Source organism: Pteropus alecto, unplaced genomic scaffold (assembly GCF_000325575.1).
Source record: "Pteropus alecto unplaced genomic scaffold, ASM32557v1 scaffold7, whole genome shotgun sequence".
Lineage (NCBI taxonomy): Eukaryota > Metazoa > Chordata > Mammalia > Chiroptera > Pteropodidae > Pteropus > Pteropus alecto.
In genome coordinates, this window is record NW_006494614.1 from 41,065,218 (window position 1) to 41,085,580 (window position 20,363).

The following is a 20,363-nucleotide window of genomic DNA, read 5'->3' on the forward strand; positions in this document are numbered from 1 at the left end:
CTGAACCAAAAAAGCTTTGAGAACTTCTCATTTATATGCCTCCCATCTTACAGTTGCAGAAACAGCCCTGGAGAGGAAATAACACCTATCTGTAGGGGCCGCAGCTGATTAGCAGGAGAGTCCAGACTGAAACCACAAGTCCCTGACCTTAGTTAGGGCCTTTTACCCAACACATCATCCTCTCTGGGCCTCTAAGACAAAGGAACATATCTTGATGTGTCCTGACTTGATCCCCTCCCTGCCCAGGGAGACATGTGGCTGCTGCAGGAGACCTGAGAGAAAGTATTATAGGACAAGCATACCCCTATGCACAACATGCATACATACCCCAGCTGTAGAATGTTAAATAAATGACAGCTCTAACAAGAAAACTGAGACTGTGCCGTGGCACAGCGTAGGGGACACAGCTGAAACCCACCCTCATCAAGAAAATGGCTTAAGTGCCTTCTGCGTACAAGGGGCAAATGAGTACAAAGATGAGAAAGCAGCCTGGCCCCACTACTTCCTGTCCCCGGCCCATACCCACGACGTAGAGGGGGGCCTCCGTGTGCTTGATGTTGCAGCTGTTGCCCGCGATGCAAGTGTAACGGCCTGAGTCCTCTGGGGCCACGTCATGGATCACCAGGGAGCCATTCTGGAAGATGTGCATCCTGCCAGGACAGAAGCCACAGCGCTGCCCACCTGACCTGCTCATGGGACACTTGGCTGCAGGAGAGGTGGAGTAAGTGTGAGAGGGAGACGGCCCTACCTAGGTCCCAGCTTGGTGGGGTCCAGAATGCGGTCTTTGCCTTTCCACTGAATGAGTGGCTTGGGGTCCCCCTGGGCCTCACACCGCAGCAGGGCTGTGTGGCCCTGGTACACAGTTGTGCGCTCAGGCTCCACCTTGAAGGTGATGAAAACTGGATGGGAAGAGCCCAGCAAGGGCAGGAAGCAGTGAGCAATGGAGCTGGCAGGGTGCAGGCTGCTGCCCCACAGGGCCTGCCAGCCCTGGCCCCAGGGCCCTGTCATGGTCGCACCTGCCACTGTAAGCTGGACATGAGCACGGATCTGGCCTTGCAGCCCATTGGAAGCAATGCAAGTGTAGTTGCCAGCATCATCGCGGGTCACCCTGGAGAAGTGCAAGGTCCCGGCATTGTCTGTCACCCACTCTGGGAGGCTGCTTCCATCTGTAGGGGCAACAAAGAGAAATAGAATTGATCAGAGTTATATGGGTGGCTGGCTGGCAATGCCCTCAGTCATTATCTCTAATCAAAAACATGTCATCACTCCTGACTATCCACAAACAAAGTAAAGCCCAAACTCCTGAGTCAGGCATTGGGAGACCTGGTTATTTACTCCTTTTCCAATATGTCAGTCTTGCCTCCTTCTATTGCCCTATATAACATTCCACTTCTGCCAAAGTGGACTTCTGATTGAGACTCGAATGTGTCTTGTTCTCATCCTCACTGCCTGTCATTCTTCCGTCCCAGAACCCTTCCCTGCTCTTTGTCACCATCCCAGGCTTCAGATCCATTTTGAGCCCCACTTTCCACAGAAAACTCCCAGACGACCCGAGCATACGAGCTCACTTCCTCCTCAAAACCTACAACCCTCCTCTCTAACTCTCACTGTTCATGGGAATGTAAAAACTGGTCCAGCCCCTTAAAAAACAATTTGGCAATCTGCATCAAGGGTTGTAAAACTGTGCATACCCTTTTATACATAATTATTCCATTTCTGGGAATCTTTCCCAAAGGAAATAAACCCAAATCCAGAAAAAACTTTGGCTTAAAGATGTTTATTACGGCAATAAAAAGACAGAGAAAGAGAGAGAAGGGGAGGGAGGAACGGAGAGAAGAATGGTTAGCAACTCAAATCTCTAACATTTAGGGAATATTTAAGTAAATTATAGTGAATGCGATCATTGGAATATTATCGCAATCATCAAAACCAATGTTTATGTATAAAAACATAGGAGTAATGCTAGATGTTAAGTAAAAAAGGATATAAAGTCAGTTATCTGTCTGTCCTTTTTTTATAGTAAGCATGACTTACGTCAGTTTAATAAGTGAAAATGTACATTAAGTACAGTAAGTGAAATCACTTTATAAAAACAAAAAGATATGCATAGGAAAAGAAAAGGGCACGCACTCAGAAATGATGGATGGCAGGATTATGCTTTTTCTCCCAAAATTTTCTAAAGGAGCCCAGGTTACTTTTATGTGGGAAAGACGACTATTTCGAAAAGGGAGAAGGGAGGACACTAGAGCACTGTCTGGCCCAATCCAATCACTGGTTGTCTTGAGTTGTCTAATACGTTGCCTAATGCTATAATCTGACCTCTTTTGTGTCTGACATTTTTCTTCCTAACTGGACTATATATAAATTGGCCCTCTATTTCTAGCCTTTCCCCACAGTTCCTGGCATGGTGCTGGGCACTCAGCTGGTTCTTACATATGCATGCATCTGACCAGTGGATGGCCTTGCCCATCCCCCTCCCCAAGCCTACATGATACCCACCTGCTCGTATCCACTTAATAGTGGGCTTTTCTCGGCCTGTGGCTGAGCAGGGCACCGTGGCCTCCTTGTCAAACTCCATGCACTGCTGTGGCCGGGGTGGTGGTGTGAACTTGAGCTTTTCTGTTTCAGTAGAGGGAGGATGGGTGGGTGGAAAGAGGAGGAACTAAGGCAGCTAAATAGGCTGGGGGCAGACCTGAAGACCGTGAACCCTACTGCTCCTTCCCCATTCACTCTCCTGCCCATGAGGCAAGGTGCTCTCCCCCTGCATGCCAGCTCACCAAGCACTTGCACACGGGCTTGGGCCTCAATGCTGCCAGCTGGGGTGCTGCTCACACAGCGGTACCAGGTCCCATCATACACCTCCACGCTGTTGATGCGCAAGGTCCCATTCTTGGAGACCTCGAACCGCGAGTCCTGCAGCACACAAGATATGACCATGAGAGGTCTCAGTATGAACCCTCACCAACATCATCCTGGGGGCAGCCTCAGGAAAGACCACTATGGAGGTCAGCACAGAGGGGAGCAGTGGGACCCGCCACCCGCAGTAATCCTCACTCTCACCTCTGAGATGAGCATCTGGTTTCTGTACCAGATGATTGTGGGTTTCGGTGTGGCCTGGGTCAGACAGTGCAAGTAGCCTGGCTTGCCTTCCTCCAGCTGGCTATCTTCGGGCTTCTTCAGCCACATGGGCACAGCTGGAGGGGAGGAAACAGTGAAGAGAGATTAACGTGTCTGTGAAACCAAAGGATCCAATCCCAAGAACTTCTAATACCCAACTAGGTCCTGAGTGCAGAAACCCTCGTCTGCTCAGGTGCTAACTGTAGCAATTACCCGTTAATGAAGGCCTACGGTGCCAACACGTTTTGAATAATACCTAATTAAAGGTCACGAAAAATCCCAAGGTATGTATTCCTATACTCATTTTACAGCTAAGAAGACAGGGTTCAGAGATGTAATGGTGATTTGCTATAACATGAGAAAGATGACTGAAAATTCTGGTCTGTGTAACTCCAAAACCCTTGCTCTTTTTGTTACACCATAACACTCAGGCCTCAGATCTCTGTTCTGTTTTAGAACAGAGATCCTCATTCTCTGAATGATCTCATCCGGCCCATGGCCTTCAACACCATGAGTGGATAATTCTCAAACCTAGACCCTGACTCCTGACTTCCCCCGTGAGCTTTGGATTTGCAGCTCTAACTCCCCACTGGCATCCCTACCTGGCTATCTAACGGGCATCTCAAAGTTTAGATGTGCAAAAGAGAACACCTGATTTCTCCTAAAACCTGCTCATCTCAATTTTCCCATCTCAGTAAATACCGCCACTACCCTGCAACTGCGAAAGTCAAAAATATAGTCTTGACTTCTCTCTCTACACTCTATATTCCCCACCATTACATTCATTCTACACAAACACTATCTACCTTAGCTCTAAAATACACACCCTGAATTTGACCACCTCTCACCTCCAGTGCTACCCCTCTGTTCAAGGCCCTTCATCCTCTCCCTTAGATGATTACAGTCATCTACTAACTGGCTTCCCTGTTTTGACTCTTGCCTCTAACATCCTAGTCTTCTCAGAGCAGCCAGAGTGATCTTTTCAGAATGTTACTCTCCAACTCAAAAATCTGTAAGGACTTCTCATCTTCAGACTCGGTGTGGCAGACTGTTTACAAAGATGTTGTAAACTGTTCTCCCATTCCTTCCTTCTTTCTGTAACATGATGTTGCCACTTTCCCGTCAAGAGGTGGATTCTGTTTCTCTACTGCCTGGAATCTGAGTGGCTTGCCTTGTCCAACAATAGAGGCGACACTGTGCAACTCCTGATCCAGTGCCTTGAGAAAGAAGCCTTGCAGCTTCTACTTTCCTACTCTAAACCCAGCTTCCACGTGAGGAAGCTTGAGCTAGCCTGCTGGAGCAGCCATGTGGAAGAGAACCGAGATACCTGGGTGATATGAACTGCCAGACATGTGAATGAGGCCAGCAGGGAACAGCCAGCTGACCTATCAGCTGATTACAAATATGCACAGGCCCAGTCAACAGCACATGGAGCTGATGAAACGTCCTAGTTGAATCTTCACCACAGAATCGTAAGCGAAACAATGACTATTGTTTCAAGTCATTACATTTTGGAGTCGTCTGTTATGCAGCAATAGAGAACTAACAGACTTGGAATAAAAGCCAAAGTCCTTCCTATATTCTTACATGGCCCCATGTGATCTAGTCTCCATCTCTCAGACAACCTCAACTACACTCATCATCACTTACTCAACTCAAGCCACACAGGCTACTGCTGTCCCTCCAACATACAAGCCTATTTCTGTCTCAACGCCTATCAACATGGCTCCCTCCTTAATTTAGGCATCAGCTCAAATGCCACCCTCTAGAGAAGTCTTTCCTAAACTTCCTCAGGCCCTCAAGTGTCTCTCTGTCACTTACTGTATTTTCTTTTTCTTCATGGCTCTACTGCCACCTAAAATTATCTACTCATTCATTCAACTGTTTTTCTTGTTTTCTTTGTCGGTCCTACTAAACTATGAGCTCCACGAGGAGAGGGATTTTTGTCTGCTTTGTTCACTGCTGCATTCCCAGGACTGGGAACAGTGCCTAGCACAATGAATGCACTCAATAAATCTGTTGACGGAATATAGTCACAAAACTCTCCCTCCTCCAAACTCTAGCCCCTACCCCTCCACACCTCATGCACTCACTCTAACTTCACAGGCTTCCTTCTCAGAGTGCAGGGCACAGGGCATGGCTCAGGCAGTACCTGACTGATCAGAGCCAGGCTTCCCCACCTTCAGCATGCATAAGCATTACCTGGAGCACTTGTTAAACACTCTCTGGCTGGGCCCCAACCCCAGAGAGTCTGAGTCAAGAGATCTGAAGTGGAGTCCCAGATTCTGCAATTTTTTAAAGCACCCCCAACGAAACACGTGACCCACAGACCCAGAATGGAGAAAGGCTAACTGGCTGCTTGTATTTGCCTGCTGTGTTCCGGGGGAAGTGTCCTGAGCACACGTTACATGTGTGCTGCAGTTCCGCCCTGAACCAGGTATCTGAGTACAAGTGAACAGGTCTCTGAGGTTTCAGCATCTTAATAGGAACTTCAAATTTTCAAAGCCCTTCCATGTTCAAAATCATTTTGCATTTTTGAAATTTATCCACTTGAAAAGATGGAGAAGTAAATGGAAGAAGCAGGTTGCAAAACTATGTGTATGTATATAGGATTTATCTTATATATCCTTTTAAACTACCATAAAAGAAAAAAAATAAATTTAAATAAATTTTTAAAAACTACCATAAAGGTTTAGAACAGGCATGGTGTAAAGAAAAAAGTAAATAAACATATTCCTATGCCTGTAGCAAGGGTATACAGGTCTTTATCATATGCACTTTCATTCTATTCATTTATTATAATTTTTACTCCTTTTCCTCTCTCTTATTTCAGTAGTATATTCACTGTAGAAATCTAAAAAGTATAACAAATAAATAATCACTTATAAGTTTGTTCACTGTTGCCTCCCCCAAAAAGAAAATTTTTTTTTCTATTTCATTCATCTTTCTAATCATCTTGTAGAGTAGGTAGTGGGTTATTAGCCCCATTTTATGGATGAGACCGAGCCCTAGCAAGGCAGGTGACTTGCTACTCATGGTTGCTCTGTGCGCTGGGGAGAGAGTGGGACCTGGGTGTCTAGATTCTAGTCCATTACTTCTTCCTCTGCAGCCAGAGGACCATTTTTCTGTGAGGACGCTGTCACCCCAACGTTCATGCCTGGCTCTCCAATGTCCACTCCAACATTACCTCCCAGCAGCTGACTGATTTCCAAGCCTATAGGGCCCAGAGCTGAGAGGGCATCAAGTGAGCACCAAGGAAGCCTCTATCCATCACACCCAGAGCCCAAGACTCCCTGGAACCTGGGCGTCCCTCCACCTCGCCTCAACCTTCAGGGTAAGGGTGCTCACTGGCCACAGTGATGTTGACATTCTGTCGCCGCTGACCGGCCAGATTGGCTGCATGGCAGGTGTAGACACCGGCATCGCTCTCGGCAGTACTGGTGAATACCAGCTCATGGCCCTTCTGGTGGACTCTGCCATAGGCGGGCAGCCTGACTCCTGAGTGCTCCCACCACACACTGGGCTCTGGCAGGCCTTGGGGGGGCAGGCAGGCCACACGCTCTTCGTTGCCAGCTATGAACACCCGTGGCTCAAATGGTGGCATGTCTTCAATCTCTGCAGGGATGTGATCAGGACAGAAACGGTCCGATTAGTGTGGGTCTCAGGGTATTCAGTGTTCTTCCACAGCAAACTTTGGCCCTTTCCAGCACAAACCCTCCCATATAACCCTCAGTGTCACCTCTTCACACCCCAGCATCCTCGACCTCCCTCTGCCCTCTAAGCTGTTTTGAATGGAAACAGGAACTTATATCTCCACATGCCAACAACGTGGAAGGAAGCCCCAACCTCGGCACCTCAGACCCCGGACCCACCTGCCAGGTGAAGCGTGGCCTCCAGGATGACAGGAGGGCCCCTCTGGCCCTGGCCTATGCAGCGGTATACTCCGGCATTGCGTGGCCGGACCTGGGTCAGCAGCAGGGACCCGTTGGCAAACACCGTGGCTCTGCGGAGGTGTGGAGGACTGTAGAGGGGAGAGGGTGCTATTTGGAAGAAGCACCCACAGGCCTCCTTCTAGAGGGGAATGTGATGCAACCCCATCCCGCAAAGGTCAGAGATATAGGAAGGTGTCAGCCAGGAACCAAGTAGAGAGAAGGAAGCCAGCATACCACTTTAGTGTGTATGCATGTATATGTGTACATGTGCATTTGCTCATGTGTGTGTGCGGGCATGTGTTCCAACTATAAGAGACTTAGCTCTTGGAGTGGTGAGGCAAACAACAGTGTTTAAGTGAGAGACAGCAAGCAATCAACAGCATGCAACTGTAGAGACAGATGGGCCACCTTCCCGTGGGGTCAAGACAAGCCTGCCGGTAAGGCATCCAGCTCCAGCAGTTAGTAGCCCCTTGGCCACACCAGATGAACTGATGATGATATCATCAGGGCTGAAGTCAAATGGGATCCAAGTCCCTAGCCTATGGAGCCACAACCTCAATGACCACGGCCACACCTGGCACCACAAAGGTGTCCACTGCTCTCATAGGGCCTAGACGAGGACAGAAGTCCCTATAAAGGGGCCGGCATCTCTCAGCACCTTCTAGAAGTGTTTGCTTCCTCCAAAATACATACATGTGTGTGTATGTGTGGGTATAAGGTGTCTGCCATCCAACCCAGACTACGATCACCCAGGCCCCCTGTGTCCTTCCATCCCTGGGTCTCTACCCACTGATTCCAGAAGATACATGTAGACAAGAAGGGAGGGGGAAAGAAGCAGAGCCACCACTAGCTCATCAGTGTCTCTGTGGGAACTGGAAAAAGATGCCCTTCTTGAAGACTTTCCTTTGTTGGACCCATTTGATAACAGCAAGACATTCTACTACCATCTGCTGGAAAGCTGAAGTAATACATGCACAGATCTATGATGTCTGTGATATGATTTGCATTAGCTTTTAGAGAATGCACTGTGCCATACACAACCTGTACCACCATACTTGAAGGTCCCCTGCCAGATGCCTTACCGGCTGCGGTTAGTGATGGGAGTCTCATCCTCAAAGACCCACTGCAGGCTTGGAGGTGGCTGCGCTGAGAACTGACAGTGAAAAATGGCCTCTTCATTCCTCGCCACTATCACGTCCTGTGGTGCCAGCACTACCCTGGCAAAGCTCTCATCTAAGAAAGGGGAAGCACAGGCATGTGAACAGGCAGAGTGGACAAGCCCCTCCCATCCCTTCCCCACCTTCTCCATCCCCATCCCAGGCTCACCTGCAATGCTTAAGCTGAAGTTCTGGCTGCTACAGGTCTGGCCAAAGGCATTATAGGCACAGCAGGAGTAGACGCCACTATGATCAGGGCTGGCTGGCCGGAGGGTCAGATTGCGCTCCTTGCTGCTGACCGTGTGGTTGCTCTGACCCTCGGAGAGGGGGCTGCCATCTCGGAACCACTGGTAGGTGGGCCTGCGGGATGAGGGGGTCAGCAACAGGGAGGCAGCAGTACTCCGGTGGCCGGTGGACAAGATACGGAATCAGAGAATCAGGGCTAGATCCCTCGGTTTACAATTGGGGAAACTGAGTCCTGGGGAGGGGAAGTGACTTGCACAAGGGCACATAGCAATTCGGGGGCAGAATTGGGTTGAGATGCTAGACCTCTCAGCTCCCAGAGTCCAGGATCACTCCGCAACAATGTTGCCCTCAGGTCGCCAGGGGCTGTCCTGAAGCAGCACAGGGGCAAGGGTGATTACAGAATGAAATGAAGTGCATTTGAATTGAGTCCAGGATGTGGGGAGACATTCTTTGCCTGTCTAGAATAACCCTCTCCAACCCCACCCTCAAAACTGGCTCCTTACCGAGGGTGCCCATCAATGTGACAACGCAGAGTGACCTGGGTCTGTGGCTGGATCTCGGCTTCCAAGGCTGGATGCTTCAGGACCACAGGACCAGTCTCAATCCCTGTAGCAGAGGCCACAGTTGCAGACTGAGGGGCAGAGCAAGAGTGGAAGGGCAAAGGGGAAGGAGGACAAGCAGGAAACAATGGAACCTGGGGGCTCTGAGCCAAGGGACAGAACAGGGAAGCTCTGTGAGGCTGAGCCCAGGGCTACAGAGAGGCCACCAGAGACCGACTGCCTGCCCGGTCTCTGGCAAGTCAAGCCTGACACTTGGCCATGGTGCCTTACTTTTCTTGCCATTTGCAAAAGTGTCCAGCAGATAAATGACCTAAGATGTGAAGAGAAGAAAAATTTGGAAAAATTAAAACTTTTAACCTTCTCTTATCTATACAGCAGAAAGAGCTGACCATACTGCATTCTGCCTCATTCAGTTGGAAATAGGAAAAGCTGAGGGAAAGGAGAGGTCCCGCAGGGCTCAGGAGTTGAGGTGTGGCGGTGGGCAGGCATGCCCCAGGTCTCACATTTAATGTTGAAGGAAGCAGTGGCACTGTGGGCCTCCTCTCCGGTAGCCTCATTCCGAGCCACACACTGGAAGGCTCCCGAGTCCTGCAGCCGGTCTACAGCTGCAAAGCTCAGGCTGCTGCCCTGGGCGAAACGCCGCTCAGTGTCCTGGACAGGGGCCCCATCCAGCAGCCAGTACACATGTACTGGGCCTGAGGCCTCCACCTCACAGCGGAGCAGAGCCCTGCGCCCCTGAAGTGCATCCTGGGATGACGGCTCCTTGATGAAGATGATAGCTGCCTGGACACCTGCAGATGAGGACATGGGAGAGGCAGGGTCAGGAAGAGCTGCAGCCACTGTCCTAACACAGGTCATCCATCACCCTCTGTACAAGAGGTGAAAAGGGGCTGCATACACAGCAGACATCTGATAAATGCAGGTGAGAAGGATCATGAGACCACAATCGCCAAGTGCGCATAGAGGAACTTTTAAACTGTGCTGGGTGCTCCACAGGATGCCGGTCTGGAAAGAGACAGAAGACGATTTTACAGGCGACAGTTAAACTCATGCCCAGTGAATGGTCTGGGCAGTCAGTGCCTCTAGAGCAGAGAAGAGGGAGGAGCCAAAAGGGTTGAGATCAGTGGGTGGCACTGGTGGCATAAAAAGAGGACCTGCGGGACCAGATCACAGGAGGTCTTGATACGGGGCTGAGAAGAAGCAGGGAACATTAGCAGGTAACCCCCACCACCATCTTCAGACACCAGGACACCGAGCAAAGATTAAATCATGATCCAAAGAGCATCTCAGGATTACTGGCACATACACATTCACTGAGGTTCCACCGATCAGGGAGGATGCTTTCAATCCCACCCACAGACACTCTGCATTCCAGTGTTCCCCAGAGTCTTCTTTCAGAGAACCCACCCCATTAAGAAGCCAATATTCTCCTGCATTGCTACAGATCAGCTCTGGCCAGGACTGGGCGGGCGGGGGGTGGGGGGCACCACCAGAGAAGAGGGGACCTGCAACCAAAGGTGGAACCATAGCCAGCGAGAACAAAGGGAAGAGTGAAAAGCCTGTGCTGAGCAGCAGATGGACTGGGGAGATGGAAGGCAGGGCTGGGCAGGTGGCATGGTTACGGCGGCAGGAATAACACACTGGGCTTTGTTCCTGGCCCACGTGTGTGCCCTGCAGAGACCCAGAGCTGCTGGGCTGGGAAGACCAGCCTGTCAGGGGTGGCTGACAACACAGAAAGGGAAATGCTGCCTCTCCAGGAAGAAGAAATGGGCCACCTGGAGCAGCTGCATGAAGCAGCAGGCTCTGCGCCTCTGGCCAAAATGGGCCCAGCAAGGGTGGAAATAGAGGCCTACGAATCTTGTCCATTCCCTCCCAAACCACTGGAAACCCATCTCAGGACCCTCTAGGGCTGGGTCCAGATGAGGTGCTGCCCCTGGTGTTGGTCTTTCCCCAACATCCTCGGAGAGGCCAGCGCACAAGACACACAGAGCTGGAGACGGGCTCAGAGCATCCTCGTTAATTCTCAATGTGGTACTTGCTGTTAGCTCACTAGACAGGACAATTCACCATGCTGGGCTATCCCAGCCACTGTACAAGTTAACCAACTGGCCCCCTGGACACTGCTAAGCACCTCCAGTCACCCTGACAACCCAAACACTCCCACTCACTCCCAAACACCACATAAGAGTGTGGCACCGGCCCTGCTGGGCAACTTGGTACAATCCCTTTAAACTGAGGTCCAGAGAGATGATGGGATTTGCCCAAGATCAAACAGCTAATCTGTGGCAGAGCCAGGACCAACAATAGCCCCATGCTTTTCCCAGCCCCGCCCAGGAACTGAAAACCAACCCTGGAAGTATCAGATCCTATAATGGGTCTCACTCCCCGTGGAAAGGTAGAGGTAAACACACCTCATGCAGACAGTGCCAGGCACACAAAGGCACTCAGCAACCACTGGCTGAACTGAGGTAACCTCAAAGGAAGTGTGAGGGAAGAGCTGGTGAACATGGAGGCATCTGGAACCCTTCCTTCCCGACTACCTCTCATGACACAGAAGGGTAGGGTAGCCTCGAGCTGAGGCCCCAGCGGGTCTCTGTGAATGTGACTCAACAAAATCTTGGAACCACAGACCCAGAACTCCGGGAGGCTCATCAAAAGCTAGAGAGATTACCTGCCTCAAAGTGTAGGCGAACCCCCACTTCCCCACTCAGCTTCTCCAGACACAGTGGGGAGCCAGGAGTCTCACCCACGCAGAGTAACGTTAGATAAAGTTTGGAATCGGACAGGTCTGGCTCAAATCCTGACCGTCACACTTGCTGTGTCTGACCTTGGGCAGAAATGCCACAGACAAAGCTAACTCGGTAAACAGCAGCTACCATTCTTATTACCATGAGCGCCCTTCCTGCCCAAGGACTCACATTTTAAGAACATTAGAAAGCTCTCCCTTGCAAGGCCCAGGAACACTCCCAGAACCTGGATGAGACGGAGCCACCACAGCAGAGAAGTTTGAGGGAGAATAACCAAATGGGGGTGGGATAGAGGCTGTGGGGTTGGAGGAACCACAGACCACTGGCCACAGAAACCTGAGCTAGGAGAAGAGATGGCATGACTCAGAGGGGACCCAGCTAAGCCTCCAGCATCCCCTCCTGGGGCTGGGGCTGCCCCGTGGCTGTGGTGAGAGATGCTGCATTCCCAGACTGCCACTCAGAGCCCCCTGCGCCCCCCGCGATAGGCCTGGGAAACATCAAAGCCAGCCCCGCGGGGCCCTCTGTCCTGACGTCAGCTCACAGCAGGTCCTGGTTAGTGCTTGGCTGGGGCAGACTTTAGATGTTACAAAGGCAGGGAGAGCAGCCACCAGGCCTTCTCCAAGCCCTCAGCGCCTGCTCTGAGCCTGCAGCTGGGCCATGAGGCTCCTCACACAGGAGGCAGGCCCAATGCCATGGCACCCACGTTTTCTGAGAAGACAGTGTGAGGTGTGCCCAGTGTGGCCACCTGCATAGTTTGCAGAAGAGGTCAGTCTGTTGTTTTGTTTTGTGGGGGCGGGCGCGGACAGGCCACTCAGAGGCAGACTGAGGAGCCCCTGGCAGAAACTTCAGACTCCAGAAAAGGCAGCACTGGGACGTGAGCAACTCCGCCGCAGCTTTGGCTGGTACGACGACAAAAAATGGAGGACAGCAGTAACAGAGTGGCAGGAGGCTTTGGGAGACTAAGGGGGTACCTGCCTCAAGGTGGGACATTTGCCAGCACGTTTCTGGCCCTGTACTACCTCTGACTTGCAGATTCCCCTAGGGCTAGGCTCTAGGGAAGACCTTCTCTGGTGGCTCACTGTCCTGGGCTTCCCAAAGCTGCGCCCCCTCTTTCACAGTCTGGCCGCACCATGAACCATGCCTTTTACACAGAGGCCTCACAGACTACACGGCCGATGTGGCCCCTTAGGCAGCCCGCTCAGTGCAGCAGCTTCGATGCTGCCCAACAGGCCGGCTGCTCCCTAGCAATGCCAACCTCGCCTGACCTCTGTACCCTTTCTCTTGCCATGAAATGGGGATCCCGCCCCTACCACTCAGGCTGTGTGAGGCTAAGTGGGTCCACATATTCAAAGCCCATAGAACAGCATGAAGCACACGGAAGGCAGGGAGCTGCCCTGCTGGGCAAAGTGGGCTCAAGAAGTCTCTCCCCAATGACAGGAAGGCAAAGCCATCTGCCCACACATGGCACTGACCTCAACAAAGCCGGAGCGGCAAATACCCAATAAGGACATTTTCCAAGCTGTTTCCTCAGCTCCCCAACAGCCATCTATATGCAGACACTCACTCTGCCTGAGCCCTGGCCCCAGCCCCCTGAGAAAGGGCTATGTGGGCAGCAGCCCAACTCCCGCTCCCCACCCCCCAGCTAGCATCTGGTCTCATGCCCGCCCTCCTTGCTGCTCTCTGGGCTCCAGGCCCAGTCGACCCATGTGTGAATACGTGTGCATATGCGTACACACATATGTATAAACATGATTTTATAGAGAGCAGAGAGCAACAGGAAGTTTTTCTGTTCTGAAGTAATTTCAGCTGCTTCAGTCCAAGTATCCATCTGGGCCACTCAACTACCCATCCCTTGGTGGGCCAGTCCTAGGGAAAACACCCTCAGGACACTGGATAGGCCCCAGAACCTGCCAAACTTGACTAGCTGATTTTATCTACCTTCTCTCCCTCTTACAAAAGAAGATTCATCCTTTGAACAGATAGATACCTTAGGACCAGGCTGAGATGCTAAGCTGACCCTGGTTGGCCCCAGTATGGGCATTCTGTAGGTTGTGTGTGATATCAAATGAGTGACTGTGACCTCTCCCACGCCCAAGGCCAGCCAGCCACAGAAAGGTGACTGACTTCCACAGCTAAGATTCAGTCCTGGCTGCAGGTCCCCGGGCCCTGTAGGTTCAGAACGTCCTGACTCCTGGGTGACTCCGAGAGCCCAGGCTAGGTGGCTCCTGTTGAGGAACACAGACCCCTTAGGTCGGGCAACTTCCTGTGCCCTGTCTGGGGTGACAGAATCAGGACACAGGCCTGGAGACACAGCCCTCAAGCCAAGAACTGCAAATGCTCCAGGAAAGAGAATGGGTCCCAGGCCTACTCTTCTTCCCCAGAGGGCCAATGCTCTGTACCACAGACCCTTGGCCTTCAGGGACTTCACTGGCACACTTCCAGCTGCTCTGGAGCCACTCCAAAGGCCTGTGGCCCGTAGACATTTGGAATTTTTTGAAGGAACAAATCTCAACTGCCGTAGGAACAAGTCACTCAGATGGACAACAAGCCCAATTTTACCTTCCTCTCCCGACCCCCGCAGACCCCATTCGCCCAGGTTGGCAGAAACACAAAGTGCTGAATGGGATTGGTGAATCTGGACATCTGGAATGTGGAACGTCCCTCCCCACTACCACCAGCACACCACCCATGACTTAGGCACCAGCAACTGGGACTGATGATAAGCCCAGAACATCAGGTTTCAGAGCGTCGCTGATTGACCACAGCTGACTCTGAGACCCAGAGGCAGAGCACAAAGTTCTGCCCCGCTTCTATCTTCCCAGTGCCTACTAAAGGCCCCAGGTATGCTTACAGGAGCCCCATAGCCTTCCACAAGCCATCACAGCTCTGGCTCTAAGCAGCGCAGGGGGGAGCAGAGCCAGGGGCCCAGCTGAGTTTTCCTGTCCTGGGATTTAACTGTAAATATCTGGAGAGGTTCCCACATCCGGATTAGAGGAACAGAGCAAAATCACCAGGGATTAGGGCAGAAACAAGCTAGCAGGCTAGCTCTTCTACCTTAGATGAAAACCACAACTCAGACCTGCCCTGCTCACTCCTGGGAGGCCCTGGAGGGGAAGATCAACCCCTAATGGTGGAAGCAGGTCCTTACATCCAGCTTGGTGTGGCATCTGAGATCAGGGAGACACATACACCAGCTGGAGATGTGGCTTAAGATGCTCCCTAGCCAGCAGCCACATCATCTGACCCTGGAACTGGCCTATCTTCTGCTGGGGCTGTAGGAGCCCTTCGAATGCAGCGACCTCTTCAAGGAAGCAGCTATGAATTTAAAATCCAGCCAGAGTGATGCAGTGTGATCAGGCAGAAGGAACATACAGAGAGACATGGGTTCCAGTCTCGATACCACCACTAAAAAAATCAAGTGACCTTGGCCAATCCCACCACCCCCGCACCCCGCCTCCAGGCAGTTTTAGTATTTGTAAAATTAGAGAAATGAGAGGATGCAACTGGACAGTCACCAAGATCTAACACTGGGTTCACAGCAATGATCTTCAGAGGCAGTTACAGAAACAAAGGGCTCATTCCCTAGAGTCTCCTCCCCACCCCCAAGCTGCTCGGCCAGCCCCTAGAGCCCATGAGGCAACTGTAAAGGCCAGCCCCAGGAGGGATTAAAAGTGATGCTATAAATGGCAGCTGTGCTAGTTGGAGGCAGCTGGGGGTGGAAGGCAGGAACCCAGCATCACTTCTGACAAGCTACTCCCATTCCTCTGGCTCAGTCTGCATCCTGCCTCCCCAGGAGATCCCACCTTGCACTGGCCACACATTTGCACTGACAGCTCACTGCCTGTGACACCCCAACTATTTCTGCCTGTGCTATGACTGAGAGTTACATCCCCCAAGCCAGACTGTAAGCTCGAGGAAAGGACAGACATTCATGCCCGATATGATATGGCTGTATTCCTCAGAGTGCCAGAGCCACACAGTAAGTACCTGCAAACATTTATGGGAAGATGAAGTCACTTAAGAGTCTATCTGACCTGAAATCCTGTCCTATGTCCTTGATCCAATCTTGGCCAACTTAATTCTCTCTGGGTCTCGGTTTCCTCACCTGAAAAATGGCAGCCTTGAAACTGCATTTAGGGATTCTTTTCCAGGACCCTATGATTTTTAAATGAAATACACATTTTGTGTAGACACAGGAAAGTCTGAATATTTTTCAGGGAAGTAAAAAAACCCCAGAAGTTCTAGGGAACTGTGGCTCCCAGGTTAAAAATGTCCTTGGATAAGGTGATCCCTGAGGAGTCCAACAGCCTAGTGAAGTGGGGGTGAGGGAGGGGACAGGGAGAACCAGGTGTTCTGTGCACTCTCTGCCTTGGGACTGATCCATTCTCAGCCCCAAGGAGAGAGAGAGATAGCAGCCAGCTATCTCCTGAAGACACCAGTGAGGGGCCTGCGGAAATCATCTACATCGCAGAGAAAGGGATGGGGGCTGCTGGACCAAGAGACTGGGAAAAGAGCCAGGAGCTCAACCCCAGGCAGATCTCAGGGATGCTCAAACTCACTGGAGGCTCCCCGCTGCCATTCATTAGTGCAGAGCCCAGACCCAGGCCCCAACCAGGTCTGACTCCCAGGTGCGGTGGTGAGGACTCTGGGAGACCACAGAGAGAATGGCAGCGGATTGAGCCCAGGAGTGAGCTTCCCATGGTCCTTTCCTGTGGAGGCAGGGAACAAACAAACTAAATGACAGCCTGTAGCCACTACCTTGGTTCACTACTGGCTGGACCAAGCCTTAGTTTATTAATTTTCAGGACAGGCTCAGGAAACTCTGTGAGAGTTCATTTTCTGAGCTCTTTTTACTCACCTCTGGGAGGCTGATAGGCCTTTAGCACAGACTCCAGACCTAACCAGAGTGGCCACAACAGTTTACCCAAAATTCCCTGTGGAAGGGAGAATATGATTCCCTGCCCTTTAGGTGGAGTGGCCTCCACTGCTCTCAGTCGGGAAAGTCGTCCCTTAGACCTGCTCTGTCCGACGCTGCAGACACTAGCCACATGGGGCTATTTAAATGTACCTTAATTAAAACGAAACAAAATTGAAAATTCATTTCCTCTACACACTAGCCATGTTTCAAGTGCTCAGGAGCCCTATGTAGCTAGCAACTCTGAATAGAACGGTGCAGATACAGAACAGTTCCGTCCCTGCAAAAAGGTCCACTGGACAGGCTGCCTTAGCTTCTCTGACTGTCCACTTCTTGGCAGCCCTGTGCACAGGCATGTGATTTCTACTCCAAAGAACCCTCGACACAGGTCAGGCTCATTTTACAGAGGAGGAAACTAGAGTCAGGGCTATCCCAGTAAATGGCAGGGTCAGGAACTGTCCCTGGATCTGTCTGGCTCCTAAAACTTTCCGCCCTGGCTGCTTTTCATTTCTTTCACGATTCCCTTTTATCCGCATTTCCCCTACAACCATTCTACCATGTTTCATGTAAATCCTTTTCTTTGTATATGCTCTGATAAGATGTGATTGTTTCACCCGTGGCTATTTTTAACTTATAGTCTTGTATCATCTCTCCCTCTGCTTCTTACTTTTTTCCATTTAGCACTGTTTTGAAGATCGCTGTGGCCATCTCCTACATCCTGCTGCTCTCCCCAAATGATGAACATACTACTGGGTTTGGGGAGGGAAGAGGCAAATAAATCTTTTTAAACAAGAATGTGGCTGAACATAGCTGTCCACAGTATGAAAATCGGTCTTTGAGTCCCCCCGCTGCTCTGTGTACCCCACCCTGGCCTCTATCGTAGCACCTAGCCCCACACTGTCTGCTTCCCCCACTCATCTGGGTATCATCAGAGCCTGGTGAAACACACATGCAAACACACATATACCAGCTTCTCCTGTTCCCCTTCCTCCTACCCCCAAACCCAAAAAGTCACTGAAGAGGCTGGACCTCGGCTGGTTTCAAAGGGATAAGAGAAAAAGTCAGTTTCATACTTTTATATTTAGAAGTGCTCTGCAAACCACTTCCTGGAGCAGACAAGAGCGGGGAATGTGAGGAAATCACTTTGCTATGTGTGATGTGGAAAGCACGAGCCACTCAGAGCCTATGGCAGCCACACACCCAGTGACACGCGGTGATGCTTAACACATGTGCAGGAGGACAACACGCCCCTTGGCAGCCTGGAGGAGACCCCATCAGACAATACATTCAACAGCCTGGCTGTCTGTGCCCCTCGGGGCCAGAAACGAGGCAGGGCCCAAGAGTTAGAACTAGACACCCTCCTCAAACTGACTACCCCACCCCACCCCAGCCTTCCTTTTCTTCTCCACCTGTCTGACCAACAGCTGCTTCTGGAAACCAACCCTTCTCTCCAGGGAACAGTCTTAGAAAGGGAGGCTCCAAGCTTTAGGCCTCAACCTGGGTCACAAAGAATCTAGGCTGAGGGAGAAGGCTAGGAAGAGCCACTGGCTTAAAGAGGCAAGGGTGTCCTCTGGAAACCTAGGCTGCTGGGGGAGAGGCCCTGGGAAGGGGTAGGTATCTTCTAGTGGGCATCGATTACTGCAGCCATGATCACTGCTCAAATATTACTCAGATGTAATAGAGTCTGGCCCAGTGTCATTAGGTGAGGGGGGTGTCAATGGACAGAGGGAGAAGTAGAAGGCTGGCCATCTGCTTAATTAGAGTCAAACTCTCAGACACTTCCTAGATCCTTACAAACCTCATTTTATTGCTTAAAATAGAAACTTTCTAATATGGTGAAACTAATTTTATTCTTTTATTTCATCTCTTAATTGTATTACTAATGATTTGCTCCTTTATTTTTAAGGAAAACAACCAAGAGAGTCATTTTTTTTAAATCAGCTGTTTAGAAAAAGCATTGTAGCTAAAAATAGCAAATAAGTATTTCAATGTCCAAATCAATAACAACAGATGAAAAAAAATGCAAATTGATGAATAACAGAAACAATTCCTTGTAAGTTATCTTTAAAAGTATCCCAAACTTTGCAACTCATCACCAGATGCTTAACGCCTAGGGATAATCAACTTTGGGGAATTGAATGTTATAAAATATAAAGCACACACACAAAGAGCTGAAGAAAAAAGCCCCTAAGAGTGGCTGATGCAATAACTGAATTGAATAGCCAAAAAAAAAAAAGACAAAGACCTATAAGTTTATTTCATGCCTACTCTGTCCATCTTTAAGTCAAGGTCGGGGCGACACCAAGATCTGACTTCACTTAAATCTGGGACTGGCTATTCCTTCATTCCAAGAAGTGCCTCTTACAGATGTCTAAAGTCACTGGAGGGGGAGGGGGGTTGCAGAGACAAGCAGACTGATGGCAAAAGACAGAGGATGACCGGAAGATGAGATAAAGGGAGATGAAGGCAGCATTGACACACAGAGACTGAGTGATTGACTGCATAACTGACAGGGAAACAGAAATCGACAGAAAGAGATAGGCCATGACAGACAGAGGAAGACCAACAACTGACACAGAAAGAGAGACAGAAAGAGATCGCCAGAGTAAGAGAGAAAGAGATAGTGACAAAGACAAAGAGACCCAGACTCTGACTGAAAGAAGAAAGTAAGAGATCAACAGGTAGAGACATAGACACAAACTGAGAGATAGAGGCAATCATGGAGAGACCCAGAGAAAGAGATAAGACAGACAATGACACAGAACAGGAGTCCCCAACACCCAGGCCATGGACAGGTAACGGTCAGTGGCCTCTTAGGAACCTTAGGAACCGGGCTGCACAGCAGGAGGTGAGCAGCAGGAGATTGAGCGAAGCTTCACTTGTATTTAGAGCCACTCCCCAGAGCCAACATCACCTCCTCAGCTCCACCTCAGATCATCAGGTGTTAGATTCGCATAGGAGCACTGGTCCCTGGTGCCGAAAAGGTTGGGGACTGCTGACATAGAACACAAGTATACATGTGTGCACACACACTGGGCTCCCCATGCCTGTAGAACAGGTCCCAGCCCCGCAATGGCGCCAGCTTCCCCAAAAGGTCTGTCCCTGTGTCTCCAGTAAGGAGGTCCTCCCTAGAAGCCACAGTAGCTCCAAACTCAGACAGTCACAGATCATGGGACTGCCCACTGTAACACCAGACATGAATGGTGAGCTAGCCTGAAGGTGGGAGGCCCGGGGAAGTGAGAAGAAAGGAGAGGGGGTGCTACAGATACCAGATTCAGACCATTTATAATGGAGAGTCCTCAAATTAGAGGCTCCTGTTAAATAATTCACCAGAAAAAGTACAGTACCTTCCCTGGGCTCATCCATTATTCACCACGATCAATGTACTATGTTGTAACACTTCCTGACATCTAAAAATGGTCTGAGCCATTAGGTCAGGAGCAAGAAGATGGTAGAGCAATTTCCACCCAACTTTTCCAGAAGCCCTGACCCAGCAAGTCCTGCTGCTTTTGGAACCCAGCCTGCTTCTCCTCAAGCAAGGGCAAGGCATTCAACTTCCAGAAAGGGCCAGGCCTGGGCTCAACCATGAGTTCCGAAAGCAGGCCCCAACACAGCCCCCAAGAGCCTACTGCCAGAAGGTCAAAGCTGTGCCCAGAAAAGTCCTGAGCAAAAAGCCCCTGGTCACCAGA

The 20,363-nt window shown here is 50.6% G+C and overlaps 1 protein-coding gene across 3 annotated transcripts in view; it reads right to left on the reverse strand.

Moving 5' to 3' along the window:
• Positions 1 to 20,363, reverse strand: part of PTK7 (protein tyrosine kinase 7 (inactive)) — a 57,994-nt gene that overhangs the window by 15,336 nt on the left and 22,295 nt on the right. The window contains exons 1-13 of one of the 3 annotated variants that reach the window (XM_015600415.1): positions 11,931 to 11,958; positions 9,516 to 9,803; positions 8,956 to 9,058; positions 8,376 to 8,566; positions 8,132 to 8,282; positions 6,990 to 7,138; positions 6,466 to 6,732; positions 3,061 to 3,194; positions 2,778 to 2,913; positions 2,500 to 2,619; positions 1,017 to 1,166; positions 749 to 899; positions 523 to 650 (exon numbers count right to left, since the gene is read on the reverse strand). In XM_015600415.1, the coding sequence (XP_015455901.1) occupies positions 523 to 650; positions 749 to 899; positions 1,017 to 1,166; positions 2,500 to 2,619; positions 2,778 to 2,913; positions 3,061 to 3,194; positions 6,466 to 6,732; positions 6,990 to 7,138; positions 8,132 to 8,282; positions 8,376 to 8,566; positions 8,956 to 9,058; positions 9,516 to 9,803; positions 11,931 to 11,943 (1,981 nt within the window). In that variant the 5' untranslated portion in view covers positions 11,944 to 11,958. Of the gene's footprint in view, positions 1 to 522; positions 651 to 748; positions 900 to 1,016; positions 1,167 to 2,499; positions 2,620 to 2,777; positions 2,914 to 3,060; positions 3,195 to 6,465; positions 6,733 to 6,989; positions 7,139 to 8,131; positions 8,283 to 8,375; positions 8,567 to 8,955; positions 9,059 to 9,515; positions 9,804 to 11,930; positions 11,959 to 20,363 lie in introns of those variants that run through there. The other 2 variants (XM_015600414.1, XM_006926839.2) reach the window with 2 other exon arrangements.